The sequence below is a fragment of the Anoplopoma fimbria genome, chromosome 18, assembly GCF_027596085.1.
Source record: "Anoplopoma fimbria isolate UVic2021 breed Golden Eagle Sablefish chromosome 18, Afim_UVic_2022, whole genome shotgun sequence".
Classification (NCBI taxonomy): Eukaryota; Metazoa; Chordata; class Actinopteri; order Perciformes; family Anoplopomatidae; genus Anoplopoma; species Anoplopoma fimbria.
This window is the reverse complement of record NC_072466.1, coordinates 2,412,597-2,439,112: the sequence shown is the minus strand read 5'-3', so window position 1 is coordinate 2,439,112 and position 26,516 is coordinate 2,412,597. Positions and strand designations below refer to the sequence as shown.

The window sequence follows — 26,516 nt, the reverse complement described above, 5'->3', positions numbered from 1 at the left end:
TGTAAGTTTCAAACCAACTTATGGTAAGAGGTAGATGTCGGGCTGTCAGTTAACTTCACTGAGTTTTGGATTCTATAAATGTATTAGAGTTGAAAACAAAACTAATTTGCCTTTCTCTCTTTTGTTTTGTTGCAGGTCTTTGCGTGAGAAAACTGGATGACTTTTGAAGCTAAAGAAAGAGGATCTACAAGCACTTTTCCATAAAGAAAAGTAAGTATTCACCCTTTGATAATATTCAGTATATTGTGTTAACCATGATTTACTGCAGCTGTTGAATACCCCGTTAAAAACATGTTTCTTCTCTTTGTGTCCTCTCCAGATCACTCAAGGATTCTTCTGTCTTTAGATGAATTGGACAGAAAAACAACGCACAGCACCATTAGTGTTTACAAAATGGCAAAAGGAGAGAAACATTTCTGATGTTATCCATTAAAGCTCCTCTTTTATTTCCACTTCCTGATTCCTGTTTCCAGCCTGGCTTTACAATCAGTCTATTTCAGCAATGGACGGATACTTCCTGTTTCTGTGAACTTCTCGGCAGCCTTCAGAGGTTCAGCTATCATGCCTGGTAGTTTTGGGACCTTGTAACCCTCCAGAACCCACCTTCCCAACTCCCCCCACCATCCCCTCCCTCTTCTAACCCAGAGAAGAGTGTTACGGAAATGGAGGCTCGTGAATCAGCTGCCGCTGGGCAGAGATGCTCAAACAAGGAAACAGTGAAGGAGAAGGCGTCACTGCAAAGGAAGTGGGCATCCGAGCCCTCTGCTACCACCAAACGAAGCACTTTTGCTGACCATGAGGCAAAACAACGAGAGAGTCTGCCTTGTGGTGCCACGGGGGGATCAGCACCCCATCAGAAGTACGCAATGACAGGGAATTCTGGGAAGCTGCTATCTGGACCTTCTGCAGTTGGGGCCATGGGAGGCCCGCCATCTCAAGACCCGCAAGGGCCCTATGCTCAGGGGTTCCCACGGGGGTACTCCTACCAGCTCGGCCAGCCGTACCCTCAGCACCCCCAAACCGAGCGCTTCCTCTCAGGAGCCAAACCCCAGCCTGGTCTAGAGCCTCATGCCTGGCCATTTGCAGGCCAGTTGCCCTCGGATGACCTGTACCCTGTAGGACACCCAGGACACACTCATCCTCATGGGGCAGGGGCAGGGAGGTTTCCCCGCCAGAAATCTCCCAGTTTACCCAGCTCCTTTGGACAGTATTCTCAGTCAGGCCCTGAGCCTGGAGACGAGGGCTACAGCAAAAAGGAGCAGAAGCCGAAGAAGCCCGGTAAGTACATCTGCCACTACTGCGGTCGAGCTTGCGCCAAGCCCAGCGTCTTGAAGAAGCACATCCGCTCACATACTGGAGAGAGGCCATATCCTTGCGTACCCTGTGGCTTTTCCTTCAAAACCAAGAGCAACCTTTACAAGCATCGCAAGTCCCATGCTCATGCCATCAAGGCTGGACTCGTACCTTTTTCGGAGCTAGCCGCGGCCCGCGGCGGGGACATGGACCAGGCATCCCCAGTGGGCGATGCCGAGGTCCACTCAGATGGAGAGCAGAGTACCGACACCGATGAGGAAGGTTTGGAGGGCTCCACCATGCTGACGGACAAAGACAGCCCCATACCGAGGATCCCCTTTGAAGCTGACAAGAATACAGGTCATTTTCCCATCTTGAGAAACATCCATAAAAATTTTAAATGCATAAAGCTATTATCTTAAATTGGGGTTGAGGGTTTTATGCATAAACTGCTGGGCATGGACTTGTTTTCCTATTGATCAAGACAATTTAACATCATACATTTAGATTGTTAATGTTTCACTGTAAGCTGCATAACGCGCTCATTCACTGTTTCAATGTCTAATTGTTTTGCTCAAAATTTTACTAAATCCTAATCGTGTTATATGTGCATCACATTCTGCTTTACTTTTCTCTATATCATGCTCCACTTTCTTCACAATGTAGGTGGTGTGGAACCAGCATATGCAGACTCAGCTGAAGAGCTCCTGGTGGGGTCCATGAAAGTGCCTATCCTTATTGTCCCCAAGCTCCCCAAGGAGTGCCCCCCCTTTCCGGACATAAAGGGGTCACACCACATGTTGGCATCACACGCTGGAAGAGCCCATTCCCTGGATGACTCCCCTACCATCAAACAACGATTGGCCCTGAGGCTGAATGAGAAGAAAGGTCAGGACTCTGACCCTGCCATGTCCCAGTCCTTGAACCTCCTCAGTCCTTACAGCAAAGGCAGCACAGACTCCGGCTACTTTTCCCGGTCTGAGAGTGCAGAGCAGCAGATCAGCCCTCCGAATGCTAATGTCAAGACGTACGAAGAGATTATGTTTGGTCGGACTTGGTACTACCGACCCAACTCCAGATCCAAGCAATCCATCACAGTTGGCATGGCAGGTGCAGACCCCAGCCTAGCTATCTTAAAGCAACCAGGTGCTATTCTGGACATGGGAAAGATAGCTGAGGATCATATCTGTTTCGGAGGTGATGTAGGAGTCTCAGGAGATCCCAAGCAGTATCCAACAGGACCCTGTCAAAGCAGTACAGGGCTTCTGGAGCCACCATCAGATTCTGGGACGCTTACTAGGAGTAACTCCATGCCAAATGCTTCCCCACCCAACCTCAGCGTCCCACCTTCAATACGAGGCAGCCACTCCTTCGATGAGATGATGACGCCAGATGATGTGTTTTACCCACCAGAGCGTAGACTCATAAGACAGGTTGCGTTTGAACATTCAGCCAATGAAGCCCATGTAGGAGAGGCCGAGGGCTATGGACACATGCACAAGAATTTATCTTCATCTCTGGGTATGAAGATTGGTGAGCGCAACCCAGGCGTCCCAGAGCACATTGCCTACAGCCCATATGGTACTAAAGTTAGCATGTCAGAAATAGCCACAAGAAAAAGGAGGAAAGAGAAGAGTGTTGGTGATGAGGAGGACAGCCCTGGACATTGTGACAGTAGCTGTAGTGGATCAGTGGAGATGATAGGGGACTATGAGTTTAAACAAGGTAGTATTGATGGGTCAAGAGCAACCCCAACAGGGAAAGGCTCTCTTCAGAGCGCTGACAGCTTTGATACCTGTGCCAGCATGTGCTCGGAGGACATTGCATTGTTTACTGACTTTGAGTGCAGGAAAGCACCTGGGAATGTCATATCAGTCATCCAGCACACCAACTCCCTTAGCCGGCCAAATTCCTTTGAGAAGTCAGAGTCCTTTGAGCAGCCGGGATATCAGCCTTCAGATAAAGCTCTATCTAGCCAGTACTCAGAACAGTCCGACACGGATATCTTTGAAGATGCTCTGAGTCCTGAATCTGCCCTACTGAGGACAGAGAGCATGGAGCAGCAGCTGCAAAGTGACAGTGACCTGGCCTCCCTCTCATCTTCATCAGCCACGGCGTCACCTGGCCAGCCTTATCACATCCCACACAAGCTAGTACGACAACCCAACATCCAAGTTCCTGAAATCAGGGTGACGGAGGAGCCAGACAAGCCAGAAAAAGATACAGAAGCTCCGATGACCAAGGAACCGGAGAAGCCGCCGCAACATGTGGAGGAGTTCCAGCTGCCACAGAGGAGTGACACACTTGCCCAGATGCCATCGGAAAAGCTCCCACCCAAGAAGAAGAGGCTGCGCCTGGCGGATATGGAGCATTCATCAGGAGAATCAAGCTTTGAGTCCACCTGCACCAGCCTGTCTCGCAGTCCCAGTCAGGAGAGCAACCTGTCCCACTCCTCGTCCTTCTCCATGTCCTTTGACAGAGATGAAGGCCTCAAGTCGGTCTCGCCCACCAAACAGGTACTCCCAATTTATATTTAGTACTTTTCTAGTATCTTAGCTACCCCTCCAGCAATTTTAGTACAGTTTTTAACATGCGTGGCTTGCATTTGTCCTACAACGGTTATGGTACATTATCATTGCTGTTTTATAATTCTTGTTGTCGTCCACGTTGTCACACACAGCTTGTTCCCAATTACTCCAAATTTACCAATTTTCTTGGTGATTCTGAACCAGGATGACTCGTTGGCGCCTGGTGGAGGACCTAAGCAGTCGGAGTTCCTGACGGTGCCTGGCAGTGGTCATTCCAGCCACCACCAACAGAGGGAGATGAGGAGGTCTTCGTCGGAGCAGGCACCATGCACGCTGCCCACAGAGTTGCCAGAAATGCGCAGCAAATCCTTTGACTATGGGAGCTTGTCCTCCTCCAGACAGGGAGAGATATACTCAAGTGCCTCAGGAATGAAGGATCGCCGGCGTGGATATCTTGTCCGACAGGTAGCATGATAAAAAATACTTACTATTGTAACTCTTGAGTTTGAGCACTGTGTACCATGACATTACATTACATTACATTACATTACATTACAGTCATTTAGCAGACACTTTTATCCAAAGCGACTTACAATAAGTGTGACCTAGACGGTAGAGGAAAAATGGGACTCAATAAGGTCCAAGGCACCACTAGAAACTGGTGTTGGCTCGCTTCATTATAATTTCCTCACACTTTATCATTACATAATGTACTTAGTAAGTATCACAGCATTTAGTTTAATAACTGACCAGCTGTACTTCATTACATTTTACAGGCTTCACTGAGTGTTTATCCAGAGGCAGTCGTCCAGGAACCAGGGAGTGCTGAGATGTCAATCAAACAGGAGGTTCTGGAACATGGGCCATGGCCTGGTCCAGCCGGATCCCCCCACAGCAGCAGTGATGTACCAAGTAGAACCAAGAGAGTTGGCAGTAGCACTGGTGGTAAGCCTTGAATTACAGCACTAAAACGTTTAGATAGTAATGTTTTATACTTCGCCAAAGCTTTTATTCAGATTGCAGTAGCACGATAGCATTTGTTGAGCTTGTTCTCTACTCAATAAACTATGAGCACATTCAGAATTGAATTTCAAAATACTTTACATACAATACATTCCTATGCTTTATGCAAATTTGCAGGATCTCACCACCAGTTCCATCAGCATCAAATCCAGCAGAGTATCAGTGAGGACAGCCTGCAGGACGAACCTCTCTATGGCAGGTAAAAGAGTCTGGGTTACCTTGTGCAACCCTAAAATTACTAATAGCCCTTCTTATATAACCGTAATGGGATGGACAAAATTTCAAATAACATTTTTTTTTTTCCATTACTGCCACTACTTTTTCAACCATTGCAATTGCTCACTTCTCCAACTGGTTCTATTAGACCAATAGTAGTACCAGTACTTTTTTTATGTTACTTGATTTGAAGAAAAACAATTGTATTCAACCTTTTCTCCATAATAGGTCACATCACCGCTTGCAGACCCAGGGCTCTTCATCTGAAAGCGAATATCAAGGTCCTGAGGTCATGAATAAGGAAGTAATCCAGCAGTACCCGAGTGGTCCTCCCTATCTTAACTACCAGCAACCCGGTATGTTCTGGAGTCAGGAGGCCGGTCAGACACCCAGACAGCAGATGACCCTCCAGGCCCAGCAGCAACTCCAAAAGCTCCACATCAGATCACCGGGCTCCCTGCCTGGACACCCACTCCACAAACAACAACCACCGCACTCCCTGCAGCAAATCCATGATCAGCAGCCACACGATGGAAAATCAGAAAGGCCAAGCTCTCAAATGTACTCTGCCTCTCTCTCATCTCGCAACTCTCCCCTTTCCCAGCAACAACAACAAAACTTTCCCTCTCTCTCCTATAAGCACTCCCTGCCCAGTTCCACCACTGCCTCCACGCTTCTGCAACAGGTCCAACCAGTCTTTGCCACCCAGAACCTGGGCTCCCATTCTTCGCTGCCTGGTATGCTTGTTCCTGTGCGGATCCAAACCCATGTGCCATCATATGGTAGTGTTATGTACACCAGTGTTAGCCAGCTGATAGCTACCCATGGAAGTGGAATACACGGCGTAGGCTCTGCCAGGCCAGGCGGTACTGACAACAGCAACATGTCTCCTCCGGTTGTTTCTGCCAGTGTCAGCAAACCACCGGGAGGAATTGGAGGAGGCATAAGTGGGGCAGGTTTCAACCTATCACACTTCCTCGGACACACTGACAGTGCAGCGCTGCGCTACCCACTCTGGAACGCTCCGGATTCACTACCAGAGCAACGCCTGAACACAGGGATCCCGTTGTCACTAACATCAGGCACCATATCGACCACAGACGCCTCGGGATCTGGCGTCGGAGGCAGCAAGCGCATGCTCTCCCCCGCCAGCTCTCTGGAGCTCTTCATCACGACTAAGCAGCAGAAGAGAGTGAAGGAGGAGAGGATGTATGGACAGATTGTTAAGGAGATGAGTGCAGTGGAGCTGAGTGGAACTGAAAGCGGTACCAAGCCTCAGAAGGGGCAGGGCAGAGGTCAGCGAGTGCCTCTGAAGACCGAGGGCTCCATGGATGATTCTGAAAGGATGTCCTCTTCTCCTCCACTAAGTGACTCCCCCGTTGCCACCAAGATTGCCATTCCCGTCCGTTGCTCGGCCCCCACCTTCCTGATGTTCCCCGGGCCGAGAGTTTCACTCCTCCTCTCCAGATTGTCACAGATCGCACCACAGTTTCTGGTGGTCGCGACTCCCCAGAGGAGCTTGATGTGGACGATTCAGTCCCAGAGCCCAGCTCCAGCCCGCAGTCAATGGTGTCCTCCAACGATGCAGAGGACACGGACAATACAAATCAAACTGCGCCCAGTAAAATACCTGTCAACATGCTGGTTCAGCTAGCTGCCAACCAAAGCGCAGTATTACCTGGAGCAGCGGGTCAGACTCTGCTCCTCACGGATGTCGCTGACGTCCAGCAGTTTCTCCAGTTCCCGAGCCTGCGCACTATGAGCAGGGTCAGCTGGTGTTTCCTGAACTACACCAAACCCAACAGCACCCAAACTGCCTCGCATAGCTCTGTCTACAACTCTTGGTGTGTGAGCTCATACAACCCCAATCCTCTGAACCTCAGCACCAAAGCTGCGCTGGCCTTGCTGAGGTCCAAACAGAAGAGGAACACTGATTCGATGTACTCAACGGCAGCCATGTCGCCACCCAGCTCTGGAAAGTTGGTGTCATCTGTGGCCTGGAAGCTGAGGTTTGATCAGGTAATAAAACACACAAACATATAAAGAAAATAACATATAAGTGTGCATGCATGGGCGCAAAAAACACCAGCACAGGAACTGCGAAAGGTTAATTCATGCCCCTCCTCTCCTCTCTCTCCTTCTTATTCTCTCATCTCTGTAGTTGAAACCAGAGCTGATGCCGGTTGAGGCCGGTAACTACGGGAGGAAGATGAAGGGAGTGGTGTCGTGGGACCGTTCAAAGGAGGAGCAGGTGGAAAAGGAGGTCTCGGTCAAACAGCCTGCCACCGAACCGACCCGCATTAAGATCTTCGAAGGCGGGTACGTCCTGCAAATACACACACCAGTCCAACAACTTTGGTTCAGTAAAGTGACGAAAATCATTTCAGTATTGCGTAACATTACAAGTATTCTAGCAACCCAAGTGAATAGCATACATATTTGCTAGTTTTTGATGGGACTTTTGACTACATGAAATCTGAATAAATGTAGTTCCTGCTGTTTGCCCTGGCTCTGTACAGCAGATCACATCACACATATTATTCTAGAGTTTGTTTCATCCTTCCTTGGAGACCAGCGGGGTAAGAGCAGAGAGCAGATTGAAAGTCTATTACTGAAAGTCTATATGAGTCTATTTATTTTTCCTTGAATCGGAATTCTACCAGAATTTAAATAGTCTGCTCAATAATTCAATCCCTTATGAGACTTGAATGTCAATGATCAAAGGTGAAATGTACAAAGAAATAATCATATAAACAGATCTTTATAAATAGGTTTATATTTTGTATGATTATAGTAATGCTTTAAAAGACACGAATGTGACATCTTCATGATCCATGCCATAGAAATTATGTTTTCATTTCAGTCACTTGTTTGGTTCCTTTGCAGAATAACTCAAAAGGACTTTCAGTCACATCTGGTGCACAGATATTACTTTAGTTGAGGAATATTTTTTCCCAGTGATTTGGATTTGGGATTTCTAACATTGCCAGTTAAAACTGAAAAGGCTAGAGACCTGATGCTCTATCTCGCAATGTTAACGAAAGAGAAGAATAATTTGTTAATACGCCTCTTGATTCAGATCTGCTCAGAAACTACACCTTTCCACCAAGTTTCATGAAAATGAAAGTAGTTTTTCCGTAATCCTTTGGACAAACTGACAGGCAAAACCTCCTTTGAGGCAATGATGAGAGAAAAAGACATCACTAAAAAATGTACTAAGAAGAGGAATGTATCAAGAGGTAAACCTGAGAAATAACCAACAATAAAATCAGGTAATAACAAGTGTTAGAAAGTTATTCAAGAGATGTAACTGAATCTGTAAACCTCAGATTCTGATGGCAGAAGCCTGGTCATCTTTTATTTTTCAATCGAGATTTAATTACATTGAGAGAAACCCAAAGTGAAGATCTCAGACAGAATATGAACTTCAGATACCTGAACTCCTCAATGCACAGCTGCTGCTCATCTCCTCACAAAAGCAAGACAACAGGGCCTGAAACTAACAGAACACAGCTGTCTGATTAGTTTTTCTATCTTCACAGCTTAATATTCAACAAAAATGAACATAGATAACCTTTTAATGAACTTTAAGGACATCTGTTTCAGCATTATTAATCTGAAAATCTTCTTAGGCATATGAATAAAAAAAAGACTTATCCTTTTACAACCTATTCTTTGGGCTTTATTTGTGCTTGTGAGAGTCCGGCCAAGAGCTTGAGCCTGTTAAACCCATCACAGGCTAACAGCTTCAGCTGCATCGCTGTAATTGGACGTCGGCTTTCATAATTCTTGCTCTCATTTTTATGGACTGGTGTGAAGTGGGATCTGTCTCTCATTAGTTATATTTTAAAAGCTGCTTCAAACTGTTTTTCTGAAATCAGCATATTTATTTATTTTGTTTATTGTATTGGGAGAAGTAGGACTAAAGAGATGTTTCATTAGATTTATTTTATGTGTTGTACTTTGTTGTATTTCACAAAAAGTATCTCACTTAAAAAAAACACATTATTTAATTGATAATTACCTCAGAGCATAAGTCTACAATATGTGGCCTCCTTCTGATACTGAACCATTTAAACATTAGTTTCTGACTGATAACACTGAGGACAAGTTTATGATTATGGTGGTGTCATGTAAAATACATTTATTTACTCCGTCATTTGACACCATTTTTCATATTTTGTTCTCAAAACACTACTGTTTCCAAGGTGATACATACAGTAGATGACTAGTTAAATGAGTAAAGAGAGCAATATGTATTAATAAATGGTTGTGCTTCAACTACAGTCAATGTAACATTTGGTGTACCACATAGATCTATTTTAGGACCATTGTTTTTTCAAGATTTTACATTAGTTTGTACATTTTCTTTTTCCATTTTGTTTGCTGATGATACCAATGTGATTTTATTGCACACTGACTTACACACTTTTTTTTTATTATCTGGATTTCATGAAGTCTTATGTGTGTGCAAATAAAAAATAAATCATTAAAAATTAAATCACAAACAGAACACGTACAAAGTGTCCATTGCAAGTATAAACTGGTGACTCTCAGCCAAATGCGTCGTGGTTGCTCTGAGTGACTGCAGCCATGTCCTTGTAAAATCCTTAGATTTTACTTTTATCAATTTTAAATACATACCCATCTGTGTTTATTATCTACGCCAACCTTTTACGTCAGTTACTCTGATTAACCATGGATGCATTTGGCTAAAAGTCACCAGTTAACATAGTTAGGAGACAACGAGTCACTACGACTTACTACTGCAGTAATAGCCGTCGCTAGATGGTGTAACACCCAAAGCAGGATCACGATTCTTCAATTTATAAATATACATTGTTATTAAAAACTCAGGTATCATATTGGTATTAGTATTGCACAATTTCAAATGATACCCAGTCCTACTCGTAGGGATCTGTTGTATCGTGAGATGTTTTTTCATTAGACCAAGATGAGACTTTTCCACGTCAACACATGGACTGCCATTGTGTGACACTCAATAAATGGTTTTGATTGATAGTGATGAAACCAATAAGATCATTTATTATTAATTATGATGTTATTAAAGTCACATCAAGCTTCTTTTCGACTTTCAAAGCAGAGGAATTTGTCCTGCATTAAATGGTCAAATAAAGGCTTTAGGAGGCAGTTCAAGCTAAAAACCTCTGTAGTTCGAGACATTCCTCCAGTATCATAATGTTTTATAGTCTTACAGTAGAGCCAATAAGACCAAGGTTACTGAAAAACATTGCAGACACACACATGCAAATGCTCTCAGACACACACACACACACACACACACACACACACACACACACACATGCAGGGAGTTATTAAATGCAGCAGACAGTGAAGTAATTCTCTTTTGTCCCCAAAGGACACTTTAGAAGCAATAAGTGAATAAAAGCATACAAACAGGGCAAACGGGTTAAGACACACACACATAAACAGTTTGCATACAAGTAATAACCTTACTGCTACAGAAAAACACATAGAAGTGTCGAAATGTTTCTGGATGAAAGAAATCCACAAAAAAGGGCATTTTTGGTGGAGAAAAAAAATACATTTCTTTTTTTTGTGTCCCCCGAAAGTTCAGTAGTTTTGAAAGAGAATCTGCTTCATGATCTTACCGTGTGCTGCGAATGAAACAGAATAAAACAAAACAATCATAATTAAATTTCATAACTGGCCGCAGCTGTGTAAACGTCTCGACCGTTCAGAGGTATTTCCCACTCCGCGGTGCAGTTGAAAGACAAAATTCCCCTCGTTGATGCAGACAGATTGTTTGATGCACCTGATATTTGACCCCCTTTAACACATGGGGCCCTGAACTCCCCATCGCTTAGTCCGCCAGCCGCTGCAGACAAGACAGGAAACTACACACTTCACCAGCCGTTTAAACTATTTCACCACAAAAGTTTTTTTTCTTTTTTAAAGCTGAATTTGATGGTTCTGCAATAGAGAAAAGACAGACTAAATTTACCGTCATTTGACTGGCGGTTGGAGGTAATTTCTCTCCATGACAGACAGACGTGCACTGATCCTGCTGCCAAGTGTCCGCTGTTTCACTCAAAGCCTCTTTTGGGATAGAAATGTCTGACAGTGATGTTTTTTTAAGTCTTGTAAAAGGATAAGTGGACTGGAGGGAGGACTGTGGTTATCTGTTTTTAGAAAAAAAAAGCAGCAGCATAAAGAGTATGAATACAAAAACCCAAGAGGTGGAATGCTTCATTGTTTCCCATTTTAGCTTCTGATTCCTTGAAACAAAGAAATCTTTGCTGCATTTGAATTATATGTGTGTGGGTTATGACCAGGTCAACTAAAGAGGGATTTGTACGGTACATTTAAACATGAGGAAAGAACAAAGATTAAAGGAACACTGAGAACAAATGTATTAACATATCTGTGTGTATATCAGCCATAAGAAACAAGAAAATGCACTATAGAAATGCCAGAAATATGTCCTTGGTTTGATTCCTGCAGAGAGCACGGAATCATTTATTTAAACTATAAAATGTCCTACTCATTTAACTTAATTGCAGTATTCTTATCAAAAATGCTTGTTATTTAAAAAATGGAATAAAGCCTAAGATTTTTCTTTTTCAGGAGGTTCATGTGTACTGTATAAATCTATATCTGCATTATTTATTTATTTTCATATACACACTGACAAAAATATTAGAAACATTCTGTGCCTTGTGATAGATATATCATTTTTTTATTATATTCATACTGGTTTAAATATGTCGTGTTCCATTGGTAGAGTTTTTTAGTAAGTAAAAAATACCTGTTAAACTTTATTTGATAATAATTTTGACAATGACCATTTTAAACAAATATGTGATAATCTTAGTAACATTTTGCAAGTGGGCCACATGTGCTTCCTAGTTTTTCATGATAAGGTCGGAATTAATTGTAAAACAATTTATTTCAGAAAAATAAATGCATCACCATTCATTCTTTGTTTTTCGCGCTTTCTTCCAGGTACAAATCCAATGAGGACTATGTTTACGTTCGTGGTCGCGGTCGGGGGAAATACATCTGCGAGGAGTGCGGCATCCGCTGCAAGAAACCCAGCATGCTGAAGAAACACATCCGGACGCACACCGACGTCCGGCCGTACGTCTGCAAGTTCTGCAACTTCGCCTTCAAAACGAAAGGTAGGGCTTCTTTTACAAACTGTTTTTTTATGAATCTGAATGTGTGGTAGACTTGAACTTTATTTTCTCAATGTAGTCACCATTATGTCTCTGCGATAATAAAATATGAGGTTTAGAATTTTCATTGTTTCATAATCAAATGCTTAATTTGCTCCTCATCAGATTAGAAAAACCTCTAATAAAAACAAATTTCAAACATATTGGTGCTGTAAAACAAACTTTAAATCATGTTTTTTTATGTTATTTGAAGCTTTTTTAAGCAGATCATTATTAGTTAAGCTCAATTTTAGAGCTTTAACTGAAGAAATGAATCCAAAAAAGCAGAACTAAGTAGTTAAATGAATGAATAAAACATGGAGAGAGGCTGTTTGTCTGTAGCTGTGGTCAGACAGGAACCTTCTTCATATCAGGGGCTGAAGATGCTGACTCGCTGACATCTGATCTTTAATAAAAAAGCCATTATCTGCCTGATGGATTCTCAGCCATTAAACTCCCCCCTTTATACGTACAGAATGAATCTTCAACCGAGAGTACAGACCAGGTTCAGTCATTTTGTCATTAAATCGCATTATGTATAAATTATATATAATTTGTAAATTGTAATTTTGTGGCTTCTATTTCCATTTCACCCTGTTTCTTTGTCACTTTTGTAGCCAAACAAGCTCTGGTTTCCAGTAAGAGTTAGTCGGAAGGTCATTAAATGGAGTGTGTGTGTGTGTGTGTGTGTGTGTGTGTGTGTGTGTGTGTGTGTGTGTGTGTGTGTGTGTGTGTGTGTGTGTGTGTGTGTGTGTGTGTGTGTGTGTGCCTTTTGTAGGAAACCTGACGAAGCACATGAAGTCAAAGGCTCATATGAAAAAGTGTCTGGAGTTGGGAGTCTCCATGTCTTCTGTTGAGGACAATGAGGCGGACGAAGGAGGTAGGAAACACAGTAAAACACATAATGCAGTGTCCTAACCTTAACCATCACAATTATCATTACACCAGCAGCGGGTTTTTTTGTGCAATTAATTCACCCATCAGTTTATTTTTTGTTGGTTTGACAAGAGTTCTTTCACAGATGGCAAAGCGAACATGCTTTTAGCAAAACAAGGTAGATTTTTCTCAGCTTTTGCAAAAGGTATCAATTAACCACGTTGTGCAGAACGGACTTATTCTTTACGTACACTATAATGTACAACAACATTGAGGCTCTGTAGTCTGCACCAAGAAGGTTAAACTTTATTACTCCTTTCAACCTTGACAAAAGACACAAAGACCAGATCTACTCCTTCTGTTCTTCTCTTTCAATAACGATTATCTGTTTACCAAAGGGAAATATAATTCACTTAGGGCATTTCGCCTTAAATCGACAAAACTGCACAAATCTATTAAAACTTTTATTTGAAAAAATGTTGCAACTGCAAAAAAATGCAGAAATGTTTTATTGTCACAACTTTTATTTGTTACACCCCCTGTGTGTAAAGCCCTTAACACTTACCTAAACCTTCATCTTACTTGAACCCTAAAAACAAGTCTGAACTTTCAAACAGGCCTTTGAAGAAGCGAGGACCGGTCAAAATGTCCTCACTTTCCAAATATGTCCTGACACGGGTTTAAAACTCATTGGTCCTCACAAAGATAGATGTACAAGTATACATACACACACACAACTGCCTCGACAAAACTGCACAAATCCATTAAAACTTTTTATAGAAAGAATGTTGCTACGGTTGCAAATTTGCAACGCTGCCGGGATGCAAAGTTTTGATGCAAAAAATTGTTCATTGTCATCACTTTTATTTGTTACATCCCCTGTGTGTAAAGACCTGAACACTCATCTAAACCTAATTCTAACCTGATCCTTAAAACAAAGTCTTAACTTTCAAACAGGCCTTTGAAGAAGCGAGGACCGGTCAAAATGTCCTCACTTTCCAAATATGTCCTGACACAGGTCTAAAACTCATTGGTCCTCACAAAGATAGATGTACAAGTATACACACACACACACACACACACACACAACTGCAATGACATCCTGCTGTCTTGTTGAGCGCTGCCTGCAGTGTCTTTGGCTCGCCGCGGTTGCACATGGACAATTAGTGTAATGGAAAACAGACTCATCCTGACAGCCAGGACTCATGTCAAACAACCACGCAGAAACCGCTTTAAAAAATAAAACATCCTTCCTCCATTTGTTTGGGGTCTCTTGTAAGATTATTAGAATATTCCCATGAACAATTTTTAAAACCACAATTTTATCTTCAGGCAGTTACTTAGAAATAGAAACAAACGTTTGCTGTTCTTCGCCTCTGACTGACTTCACGAGTTTGAAGCTGAGAAGCCCGCTACCACATGAATCAGCTGATGTGATATAAATAATCTGATCATTATTATTGGGGATTTCCCATATAAATATTCACAAATAATATATTGTCACCATCTGTCTCTCTGGGCTGTGACGGAGGCTGAACAGATTAGCATGGTTCGGTGACTCGTAAATCTTTTGATAACTTTTAAAATGAAGCTGGAAATAAGTCAAATTAGTTTTATATTTGTGTTCTTATTATAAGATGTTATGGTATTAAATTTGGCTACAATAATTAGGTGCTGTAATATATTAAGTAAGTAATTAATAGTATTTTAACTGTCCTTTACTTAAAGTAGTTTAATTTGGAAATTTAGGATTTACTGTGCCAATGAATTGACATTCACTTCCACCAAAAAGACAAATAGTGAATATAAATACATACACATATTTAAAAAAAATGTTAAATTGAGTGATGACAAGGTTTGAAAAAAAATTGAAAATGTTTCTTGTTTACATATAGTGTTACTATAAAGTTTTCGCCCATCATTATAAGTTGATATTTATAAAAGTGTATCTTTCTATTTTAAGCAGAGCAAGTTATGACTAACAACTACGATAAAATTAACTTTTTAAAACCCAGTTTTTCTTTTTCATTATACATTCATCACGTTGTTACATTTACGTACAAGCCCAAGGCTCCCATGTTTATTTTTAAATGACTGCAGCGTTCCATCAAAGGGAAAAACTCCAAATGTCTTTTGCATTACTTTATTTTTATTTAACTTATTTGGAAACTGAGGGTCACCACGAAAATGTAAAATAAATGTATGTGGGTTTTAACAACGTTTGTTCAAATAATAGTTTATTAACGGGTTTACCCAGTGGTATGTCAATGGGTTTAAGTATCATTACATAATTACCCAAAATGTAAATATGATATCTTTCAGCACAAGAACTTTGTGTTATTTACATTGGATGCATAGTTTTACCTGCTGCCAGGTGTTTCAAAACGAAAGTGAAGGTTTTGTTAAAACAAACTTAGCCATTACCGTCATAATGTGCCAAGGAGGTAATTTCCCACCATTTAGTCCACCAAATTAAACTTTACTTCAATTCACCCTGTGTGTGCATGTGTGTGTGTTTGTGTTGGCTGGGCATTTAATTGGGAAACAACCCACACACATGCATGGTTTTCGGGAAAGAGAGATCTTTAGAAAGTCAGTCAGTTAGTAGTTGAGATGTAAACATTTGTGGTTTGTGGGATAAAAAACAGTTGTATGTGAGAGACTAACTGGAAAGGTAGTCCGGTGTTAGGGATCACATTTCTGCTCATAGCAGTCGAAATACAATGTCACTTCTCCACGCTGGAGGAAGTCCAGGAGAAGCAAATACAATTTATGGGAAAAACAGAGTAATTTATATCATAAATATTTTAATATTTCAGTTTTTTACTTCTGGATATTTGAAACCATCTGGAGAACTCAGAACAGATCAAGATGAATGTGCATCTTCATCATCTTTGACTCTTTTAACACAAACAATAAACCAACTTTTATTTGATTTCCAAAATTCCCCTTCTTGTCAGTTATCATCCAATCGGCTTCGTTTTATAAGAACGTTGGACCCACAGTGATGGTTGGTTACCCGCCAACAGTAACTCCAGCTACTGTACGATGAGACCCTGCCAACGTTTGGCTGCAGTCCATCCTGCAGAAAAACCAAAGAGTCTCAAATAACTTTGTTTTATATGTGTTTTGTATTTTATTGGTTTGAGCTGGTGGGAATGTGGTTTCAGTGGTTTTTAGTTTCAGATTGAAAATCTTTCTGTTACCACTTATTAATACAAACTGTTTCTCTCTCTCCACTTATCTTTCTCTTCTTCTTTTGTTTGGCGTTTTCTCACTTTACTTTTGCTTCCCCTGCTGCTTCTTCTTCCTTTTCTAATTCCACTTCCTCTACTTTCTCTTTTCCTTTTACTCTTCCTTTTCATTTGCTTTTATTTTGCACCCTTCGCTTACCTTTCTTCATCTTCTTCTTCTTCTTCTTCTTATTTACCTCCCATTCTGTTTCTATTTACTCTTTCCCTCCACTTTTTCCTCTCTTGCTTCCTGTGCTTTCTCTTTTCCCTTTCTTCCTCTACTTCTTCCGTCCCACTTCCTCTACTTTCTACTTTTTTGCACCCTCCCCTTCTTCTTCTTCTTCTTCTTCTTCTTCTTCTTCTTCTTCTTCTTCTTCTTCTTCTTCTTCTTCTTCTTCCTCGCTCCATTATTCTACTATCTTATTACCTCTCATTCTTCTTCTACTTGCTCTTATCCTCCTCTTCTTCCTCTTTTGCTTCCTGTTCCTTTTCGTCTTCCTCGTTCTGCATGTTCATTTTCTCTTATTTTTCCTCTTCTTTTCTCCCAATCCCTGTATTTTCTCCTCTTCTTCTTCTTTATCTTTTCCTGCTTCTGGGTTCCTCTTCTTCCTCTCCGGTTTTCTTTCTCTTCTTCCTCTTCTTCTTTTTCTTCTCCCCACCTTCTGTTTATTTCCTCCTCCTCCTCCTCTAATAGATGTCGGAGAGGAAGGCCAGAGGTCAGAAAAGATGTCGAGAGGCTCCATGGCGGACCACCAGTTCTCCGACGCCGACGATTCCGATGGCGGAGATGACGACGGCGACGAGGTGGACGACGACGACGACGAGGAGGACGACTACGACGGCGACTCCACCCCGAAGACTCGCTCGCGCTCCACCAGCCCGCAGCCGTACAGCCTGCCCTCCATGTCCATCACGGCCGTGGCCTCCTCCTACCCTGCTCCTCACCTCTCACATCACTCGGACCTCCTGGGTAACACCAATAAGCCTCCGCTGTTCGGCTACTTCACCACCGTGCCGAGCATCCAGATCACTCCGCAGGCTCCGCCCAGCGACCGCAGCCAGGCGGAGTACCAGCGAGGCCTGCAGAGGGCGCTAGGCGGCGGGCTGCTGGCTCCACCCTCCTCCTCCTCCTCCATGGACGACGACCTCCCCGTGCCATCCCCGGACCTCTCCTCCCCGTCCTCCCGCCTGTCCTCACCCGGGTTGGACCACTCCGGCTGCCCGTCCCCAATCTCCCCGTCCTCCTCCCCTTCGGCCCGTCGGTACCTCTCCCCACGTCGTGACCTCTCACCCCGCACCAGACACCTCTCACCCCGACGCGACCTCTCTCCTCTCCGTCACATCTCGCCGAAGAGGGACCTCGGGGCGTCGGGGGGTTACAGGCGAGACCTCTCCCCCCGACGGGGACACCTCTCGCTGCTCTCCCCGCTCTCTCGGCCCACGTCTCCGGCGGGAAGAGACTACAAGCGTGACCTTTCACCACGAGGACGCCACAGGGCGATGATCCGGCCCGTTTCTCCTCGCCGAGGGCTCCACCAGCACCTCCACCACCAAAGGTGAGTCGAGGAGAAGTTTCTGACTGAAGTTCCATTATGTGAAGCAAAGTAGTTTTATATTCACGAGAATAGCAAGCCAACTAGATTATTTTTACAGTCCAACCTCATATATACAAGTACTGCAGGTTGAATAAATAACTAACAAACTTTTATTTCAAAGAATAATTGATGCAGGACTTTAACTTGTAATAGCGTAATTTAATTTTTACAGTTTTTTAAAGGATTTAGTGGGATTCATTGGCAAAAGTGGAACATAATAGTCATAACTATGTTTTTATTAGTGTATAATCGCCTGAAAGTAAGAATCATTGTGTTTTCTTTGGCTTAGAATGAGTCTTTATAACCACATAGTGAGTGGGTTGGTGTTTCTACAGTAGCCCAGAATGGACAAACCAAACACTGGCTCTACAGAGAGTCTTTCTTTTCACGTTTTTACGTAACCAGAAGGCCACCGTAGTTCTCCGACACACTTGAGTCAGCGGATGGGTATTCAGTTGGTGGCAATCTACAACCTCACCACTAGATGGCACTAAACCCGGGACACTGATCCTTTAAGTTAAAAATTTAAATGGAAGTTTTGTACTTATTGGGATATTTGTTCTTGCTGTGTGACTACCAGCCAGCAGAGTGGATCACGGGGCCTCAGGACGGGTCACCAGTCTGGCGTTCTGGGTCAGGCGGAACTGGGACGCCGCAGAACCAGCGCAGAGATGGAAACGGTAAGAGTCCGTAAAAATCCTAAATTGAACACTCTGAATACATCATGTTGTTATTTGTTTAATTTGTGTCGGTTCTTTTTAATATGCTAATCAGCTTTTTTGGGGTCAGGTGAAAGTTATTGGTTTATACTGTGTATTAGATTATATTTACACTGTGCACTAGACGGTATATAAGAAGTGGTAAGTATAGTGGTAGTCGTGGTGACATCACCAATTGGTTGAAACAGAACAGAAGTGACCATATTTGGACTGAGGAGGAGTGACGTAGAGACGCCGTATACGTCTCTGGTGTCGACCTGTCAATCAGTGTGTAGCCCCGCCCTAAAGCATCCCCTGCTTTATGGTCTGTTTGACTCTAAATGGAGCATCATTTACTAAATGAACATCATGCTGTATTGAAGAAGACTTGAAACTAGAGATTGAGACCATAAACTCATGTTTACAATGTTTACTGAGGGAATAAATCAAGAGAGAAGTAGAGTCATTTTCTCATAGACTTCTATACAACCAGAGGAGTCGCCCCCTGGTGGACAGGAGAGAGAATGCAGCTTTAAGGCTTCACTTTTCAGAACAGGAGGTTGCAGCCTCGGTGAACCTTGAGTCTCTGTTAGCGGGGATGGAGTTCTCACAGTTTCCACTCCACCTCTTATAACATTTAGCTGCCTAAGTGTGATTTAGTAAACTTTCTGACGCTCATGCTGTGGTCAACCTGGAGCAGAAAAGTGGGGAAAAGGACAGCGAGAAGAGAAAAAAAACTAAAAAAGTGTCTGGCAGACGGAGCCGAAACATTCAGAGAGGATGAGGGAATAAAGAGTCAGATAGACGGAGTGTGTTGGAGAGAGGGATGATTGAAGATAGGGCTGCTGGGTTCTGGTGGTAATGGGATCTTGGCCGGCGTTGGTGTGGTTAATAACGCGGCTGTTTTTCTTCTTAAGAGCCCTACTTCAAACTCTGGCTTCTGCTGCTGGTCCCACTTCAACAAAGCGTGAAGCGGAGAGGGAGACTGGCTCGGGCTTTGATAACCGACCGTTCTCCAAAATGATAGATTAATGTTTTAACAACCATTACTCAGGCACAAGGAGCCCGCCTTCATGCTTCATATTTTGTTTTTCTTACCAACACCTGCCGGCCAGAACGACCGCACATTTCAGTCTGAGCGATTTTCATCAAGGCTTATTAATTTATTTTGTTACTAAATATTTGGTTTTCCATTGCCGAGCCCTCAAATGTGTGTTTATTGTAAGAAGTGCTGTCCAGTGAGTGTGAATGTGTGTGTGTGTGTGTGTGTTTGTTTTGTGGGTTAGACATCACATTTTAAATGAACTAAGAGGAAGCTGAAACGTTTCACTGGTTCGTGATTGATGTTCATCTCCTCTTGTGTTTCCAGGAACATTGTCTGGTCTCACCATCGCTAGTGGAACGGGACCAGGGTGGTAGCCGCGGTAACCAGTCCAGCCCACCTCACCAAGTCCTGTTCAGTCACCTTCCTCTCCACTCTCAACTCCAGGTATGTATTAGATTTATTTATTTCATTATTTCATTTATTTCTACATTGTCTATCTTGTGTTTGAATGTTATATTTAATTTTTTTAAATTCTGAAAAATATTATAAAATGTATTTTATTTTTAACGTTTTATTTTAAGATATTTATTTTATTACCTATTAGTTTGTATTCATTAAATGTATTAAGTGTTGTTTATTTGATTTGCTTTCATATATGATGTGTTTCATTTTATTTTTACTTTTCAATTAATTCATTTTCATCATTTTTTAAGCTATTTAATTTATTTCAATCCAGATTTTATTTTGAAAACCCCTTTATAAATACATAAAGAAGAATGTGAAAATAAAAACACTTATTCATTAATCACTTATTATTGTTTGCACTGTAAAACTATTTTGCAGGATTGTGTTTAATAAAATAAGCAACAAAAAAAACCACAATAACATAATAAATACTCGTAGAAAATGATGAAGCACATATTTTATATTTTATTTAATAGAGCTCAAAGCCTCAGAAGAAGGTCTTTACAAAAAGAGAAAAATCTCCAGACTCTCTTAACATGTGACTAAAACAACCATTTTCATTTCAGGTGCGTTCTCCGTTCCCGATGATCCCCATCGGAGGGATCCAGATGGTTCACTCCGTCCCCTCCTCCGTCTCCACCCCTCTGGGCCAGCAGGCGGTGCAGCAGAGCAGCACCTCCCGCCTGCTGCTGCAGAAGAGCACGTCGGAGGACTCCACCACCAGCGAGGCCGCCTCCTCTCACTTCACCTCCTTCACCGAGAGGGGAGTTCGAGGAGGAGGAGGAGGCGAGAGGCTGAGGGAGTCGACTTCACCTCACCCCTCATCGCAAGAGAGGGAAGGAGGTGGAGGAGTGAGGCAGGAGCAGGAGGAGTTCATCCACACCTGCACCAAGGCCATCGCCTCGCTCTGCATCGACTCGGAGGAGCTCGCTGAACGAGGAGGAGGAGGAGTCAGAACTTCCTCCTCTCCCTCTGCGTCGTCCCACGACTCCCAACAACCGCATCGCTCGCCGTCCATCTCCATGTCGCCGCCGTCTCCTCACCCTTCGCCGTCTCCCCCGCAAGGTCCCGGGGTTCAGCACTTTAGCGGTCTGGAGGTCAGGCCTCACCACCACCCGTCAAACCCCTCCTCCCCTCACCCCTCCTCCCCCTCTCCCTCCCCCTCCTCCTCCTCCTCCTCTCCTCACCCTCACAGCCCCGCATCGGAAACCCTCCACCAGCCTCCATCAGCGTCCAGACCTCTGAAGCTGGAGAGAGACGGGGGAGCAGAAAGCACAAAGAGGAGCAGAGACGTGTCGTAGGGCTGCAGGAGGAGAACACCAGGAGGAGATTTTAGTTTTTTTGGATAATAGGAAGGGATGAAGTGCAACAGAGAGAGAGAGAGAGAAGAAACGTGACTTTTGCACACTTGTACACACATATTCTACGTCGGTTTATACATACAAACTCTCTCTCTCTCTCTCACAACATGAACACAAACACATGCATACAAAGAAAAACAGCTCTTGTCAAAAAGCAAAAAGACTAAAACACGAATGGACTTGTGCAGTTGTGATGTTTGTGTCCAGCATGCCTGTTCTAACGGGGCCTGCTCTCTTATTTAAAGACTCTGAAAGAGGATCTGCATACGGTTACACATGTACGGCGACTCACACCAACACGGGCCCGACAAAAACCTGCTAAAAAAAACTCTGTTAAAGCGGTACGTCAAAGAGAAAAGGAAAAACAAATAATCGGACAGCTACGTGTGTGCCTTTTCTTTAATCTTTTTTTGTTCGTTTGTTTTTTGCTTATATATTTCTATAAGCAAACAAAGCAGGAAGGTAAATGTAAATACAATACTATCACGTATCAGCTTTGTAATAAATGCAATCCCTCCCCCCTTTTTTCTCCCCTCCCCGCCTCCCCTTTTCTCCTCCCCCACCTCCTGCATTTCTTTTCTTTTTTGGACACCTTAAAGTCTCAACAAGCGATGTGAAGTTATGGATATTACTATTACGTACGGTTGCACTAAAACATATTTTTATATGAGTGAAATTTTAAAAATGGCTTTTTTTTGTGTACAGCAGCAATTCTATAATACTATTTATTATTGTTACCATGTTTCATAAATTGTACATTTTTTCTTAAATGTCGTGGATGCCTTTTTCTATGTGAAGCATGGGGTTTTTGCTATCGCTTACATTAGGGCGAGGATATGTACACTGTAATATGGCTTTATATGTTAGACCTATTTATATATATGTCTAAGTGAGCCCCTCTGCTCGGAGGTATATACACATAGAAGTAAGATTTACCAGAATATTTACCCAGCATATGAATACATACAGTATATAGAATCTATCAACCTGTCTATCTATCTATCTGTCTATCTATCTATCTGCACTTAACATTAAGAATGACATTCACATTAAGGTTATGCTAGTTTGCTTGTACATTTTCTCTGCTGCTCTTTACCCGTCCCCCAAGTTGTGATTTTAAATAGTTTTTTTTACTCACTTTTCGTGGTATTATTTCCCGTTTTTAGTTTTTTTTACGATGCACAGACTTGCTCTCAGCATTAAGTGAATAACCATGCCTTCTGCATTCTGCTCAACTGTTGTTGTTTTTTACACACAAACACACACACACACTCCTCCCAAACACAAATATATTGATGTGACGCAGATTTCAAGGTAGTCACACTTTCTGAAAAACATTTTTTCTTGAGTGAATACTGTTTAGCAGGAAAAAAACATTCCAGTCCATGTAAATATTCAGTCAACTCCCCATGAACACACACATTTCTTTTTTGGCATCGATGCACATTACGGCACTCAACCCACCGAAAACTCTTTAACTATTTAACGGCTTTATTTCTTAGGACACAAACACCAAACTCTCCGATGAATGCACCTTATATTTCTTAGGACCTCTGCTAGGAAATGTCCCAGCACTCTTCTTTTTTTTTTTTTTTTTTGCAGCAAACTTTGATTGAAATGGAAATATTTAGGAGGAGAACTGCTCTGCGCTCAGAACCCCAAAACTGTCTGATACAAACTAATCGTAATAATACATTTAACGTTTGTGACATTGAGGCTTTTCCTGCACTGCTTTTCTTTCTTTTTTACATTCTGCAACCCCGCCTCCGCTCCTGGAAATCCCTTTTTGTAGCTAAGCAATATTTAGCCAAAACTCTGCTCACCAGCGGGGAGTTTATTTGTTGCAAGGCAACAACGGGTGTTCTTTAAAATCCTAAAAACCAGGAGGAGGGTGGAGCAGGCGGAGGTTGTGACAGTTTTGGGCGGAGTCGGGCTGCAATGTGAGTGTGTATCTCTGTACTCTGTATCGGTGTGTATTCGAACCAGTATATCCTCTTCTTACGACTTTTTTCTATTTGGATCCTCCCTCTGTTATGTACACTTATCATGACGACAATGATGTCTTTAAAAATCTCTCTCTCTCTCTCTCTCTCTATCTCTCTCTCTCTTTCAAAGATATCAAAGCACAAGTCATTGTATAGAAATGACAACGATACAAAAAAAAGGACAAAAAAAAAAAGGTAAACGTGCATTTAAAAGGGTAACTTTTGTGATGGTGTTCTGTGGAATTAATACATATATCATGTATGACCCCAGTTGCAACAAGGAATCGCAGTAGAAGTGGAAAAAATGGATTGTTGTTTTCAAATAAATATGAATAGAATCATTGGTTTGTCTGCGCTCGTTTTTCTTTAACCGATTTCTCACTTTGATAAATGGATGGATGGGTGGGAAGCCGGTGAGGGATCACCTAGTTTTTGCTCCATTCTGGACGTTATAAGTTAAGAGACAGCTTTTAAATCCATGCACATCACACGGCGGTCGACACTTTACCCCCAGAACCAACAGCTTCAGGGACTATAATGAATAAAAATCCCCAAAATAACAATTTCCCACCACATTTGTAATTTTTTGCACATCAAACTCAAAAAGCATGTCTTTCAAACTTTGTTCATGTTTTGTCATGTGCTCCTGCTGACTCAGCTGTCAATCAATCACGTCCAACATCTTCTCTCCTCAGAGACTTAGAAGCTCAGTTATCATTTGTTTAATACGTTTAAAAATATCTTTTTGTTTTAATCTTCTTGTAAAATCGTCTCGGCGAATAAGAAAAGACAAAGACAAGATAAAAACCACATATCGGTGTCAGTATCGGGAGATGTGGGACGGGTCCATCGATCCATCCGGTTTGTCTTCGTCAATAGTAACACCAGTGGTAATGACTGTAGTACAAATCATGGTAGAAGCTGCAGTAGTGGTGTCAGATGAAGCAGCAGCACTAATTCAAACCCCATCACCAACAATCTATTTGAAAAAATACTCTTTGAACAAGGTCAGTTAATAAGTCTTCTCCACGTATGACTCCAGCTCCTTTATTCTGTCTCCACCCGCGTTCTCTCTCTTATTTCTAATTTTAATGTAGTCCCTGTCATTAGCCATGTCCCACATATGTCTACCTGTCTACTTTTTTTGGTGGTGTTTTTTTTAATTTTTTCTTACCTCTTTGTTGACACAACTGGGTTGGTGTCAACTTACATTTATTCTGTCAAGTCTGTCCACGCGTCGGTGCGTCCTGTGGCCTTTGATAGAAGATGATCAAGCGAGTTATTTTGGTCCTGATTAGCGTTCGGAGGAATGACTTTCATCACTAGTTTGTAAGTGTGAGCATAGTTTTCATGGTTCAGAGCTGCGAGCATATGGAAATCTCCCCTGAGACTGTGTGTGTGTGTGTGTGTGTGTGTGTGTGTGTGTGTGTGTGTGTGTGTGTGTGTGTGTGTGTGTGTGTGTGTGTGTGTGTGTGTGTGTGTGTGTGTCACTGCCTTTGTGTCTGTATTTGAAGGTGTGTCTGCATGCTGTTTTCATGCATGTGCATAACGTTGTTAAATTATGCAGACAGATTGTTCCTGAATATTTTGCATAAACAAGTTCCTCAATCAATCATTCTGTTAATCAATCAGCATTTCACCCATTTGTTGTTTAGGCTGACACTTGATTAACAACGTTACAGGTTTCATCAACACCTCATTGCTCTGTGTTTAAAATCCAAAAACCTATTTTTAACAAACAGTGTTTGAAATCATAATTTCTTTATCCCTTTTTGCATAAAGAAATAATGTTAAAGTGATTTTTTCATTTCTTTGTTAATCAAAAGTATCTTAATATTTGTGGGGAAATCAGAAATGTTCCTTTTCCTCTCAGCCATTAAAATGATGTATCACCGGTAATCGGCAGCAGCTGGCGGGCTGAGCCCCGGCAGGGAAACGCAAGGTTTGTGTCCGAAATCAATCTCTGAATTAGGAATTTGTGAGTACATTGGAATACAAAAATTCCACAATGGAACAAAAAAATAGGGTCTATGGCAAATACACTACTTCCAATGCACTGCATTTTATAGACGCAAAAATGACCACTGTGTGACTCTAAAGCTGTCAGTGATGAGGAAAATAAGGATGATTAAAAAGTGTCTGAAATCTAAATATGCTGCTCACTGTTGAGTAAATGATTTAGTGTCTGCAAAGGAGAAGTGAATGAGTGAAAGAAAACTTTGACCCTCTTTACACATTGCATTAAAATGCATCTCATATCCACCTGATAACATTTACATCTGGTTTTGATATGTGTCCACGTTGATATCTGAAAATGTGGTCACTTCCAGAGAGGCCGTTTTTGGGTGCAGTAACACCTTAACTTAACTCATATGGAAATATGCAACCATTAACTGAAGCTTACAGACACTGTTTTGTTTTGGTCTGTTTCTTGGTCGTTGGTCCAAACCAATCACTTCATCTTCTGTTTCCTTAAAATACACACGAATAATCAGAAAACAAACATATTTGTAACGATAAGAATTATGAGGAAGCAAGTTGAAAACAACACACTGTGAAGGTTTGATTTGAAAAAAACACCACTTACAGCTTTGCCTTCTTCTGCAGTAACGTCAAGAACCATGCTGACAGTTTAAGGACCACAACGACATCTAAACGGACTGAAATGTCATTTACAGGTGAGTTTTAATCTGTTTATTGCACGGCTAATTAGCTAAATCAGCCCGACAATCAAATACAGACAATTTGTTACAGCCCTCTGCATCAGATACCGATCCAAGGCACCCTTAAGCGTTGCCTTGGATCGGTTTTGCATAGTTTGCAGAGTAGAAAATGCTCAAACGAGGTGTTCACGTAGTATGAAGACAGAAAAAACAGGAGGGTCAAAGAAATTCAGGACTTTCAACCAGGAGACCAGTGTTCATGTTCCAAAGTCAAACCAGGATGTTTTTTCCTAAACCTTACTAAGTGTTTTTGTTGCCTAAACCCAAGCAAAGGTT

General features: G+C 42.2%; 1 protein-coding gene across 1 annotated transcript; it reads left to right on the top strand.

The window, feature by feature from the left end:
- The first annotated feature begins 372 nt into the window (after nucleotides 1–372).
- hivep2a (HIVEP zinc finger 2a) lies at nucleotides 373–23,846 on the top strand. The gene is given in 14 exon segments (XM_054618091.1): nucleotides 373–1,653; nucleotides 1,960–3,809; nucleotides 4,026–4,286; nucleotides 4,598–4,766; nucleotides 4,962–5,043; nucleotides 5,289–6,468; nucleotides 6,471–7,079; nucleotides 7,222–7,379; nucleotides 12,048–12,223; nucleotides 13,038–13,139; nucleotides 17,063–17,924; nucleotides 18,544–18,643; nucleotides 20,031–20,150; nucleotides 20,738–23,846. Coding segments are annotated over 14 exon segments (7,395 nt in total). The 5' UTR covers nucleotides 373–662; the 3' UTR covers nucleotides 21,473–23,846.
- The last annotated feature ends 2,670 nt before the right edge of the window (nucleotides 23,847–26,516 follow it).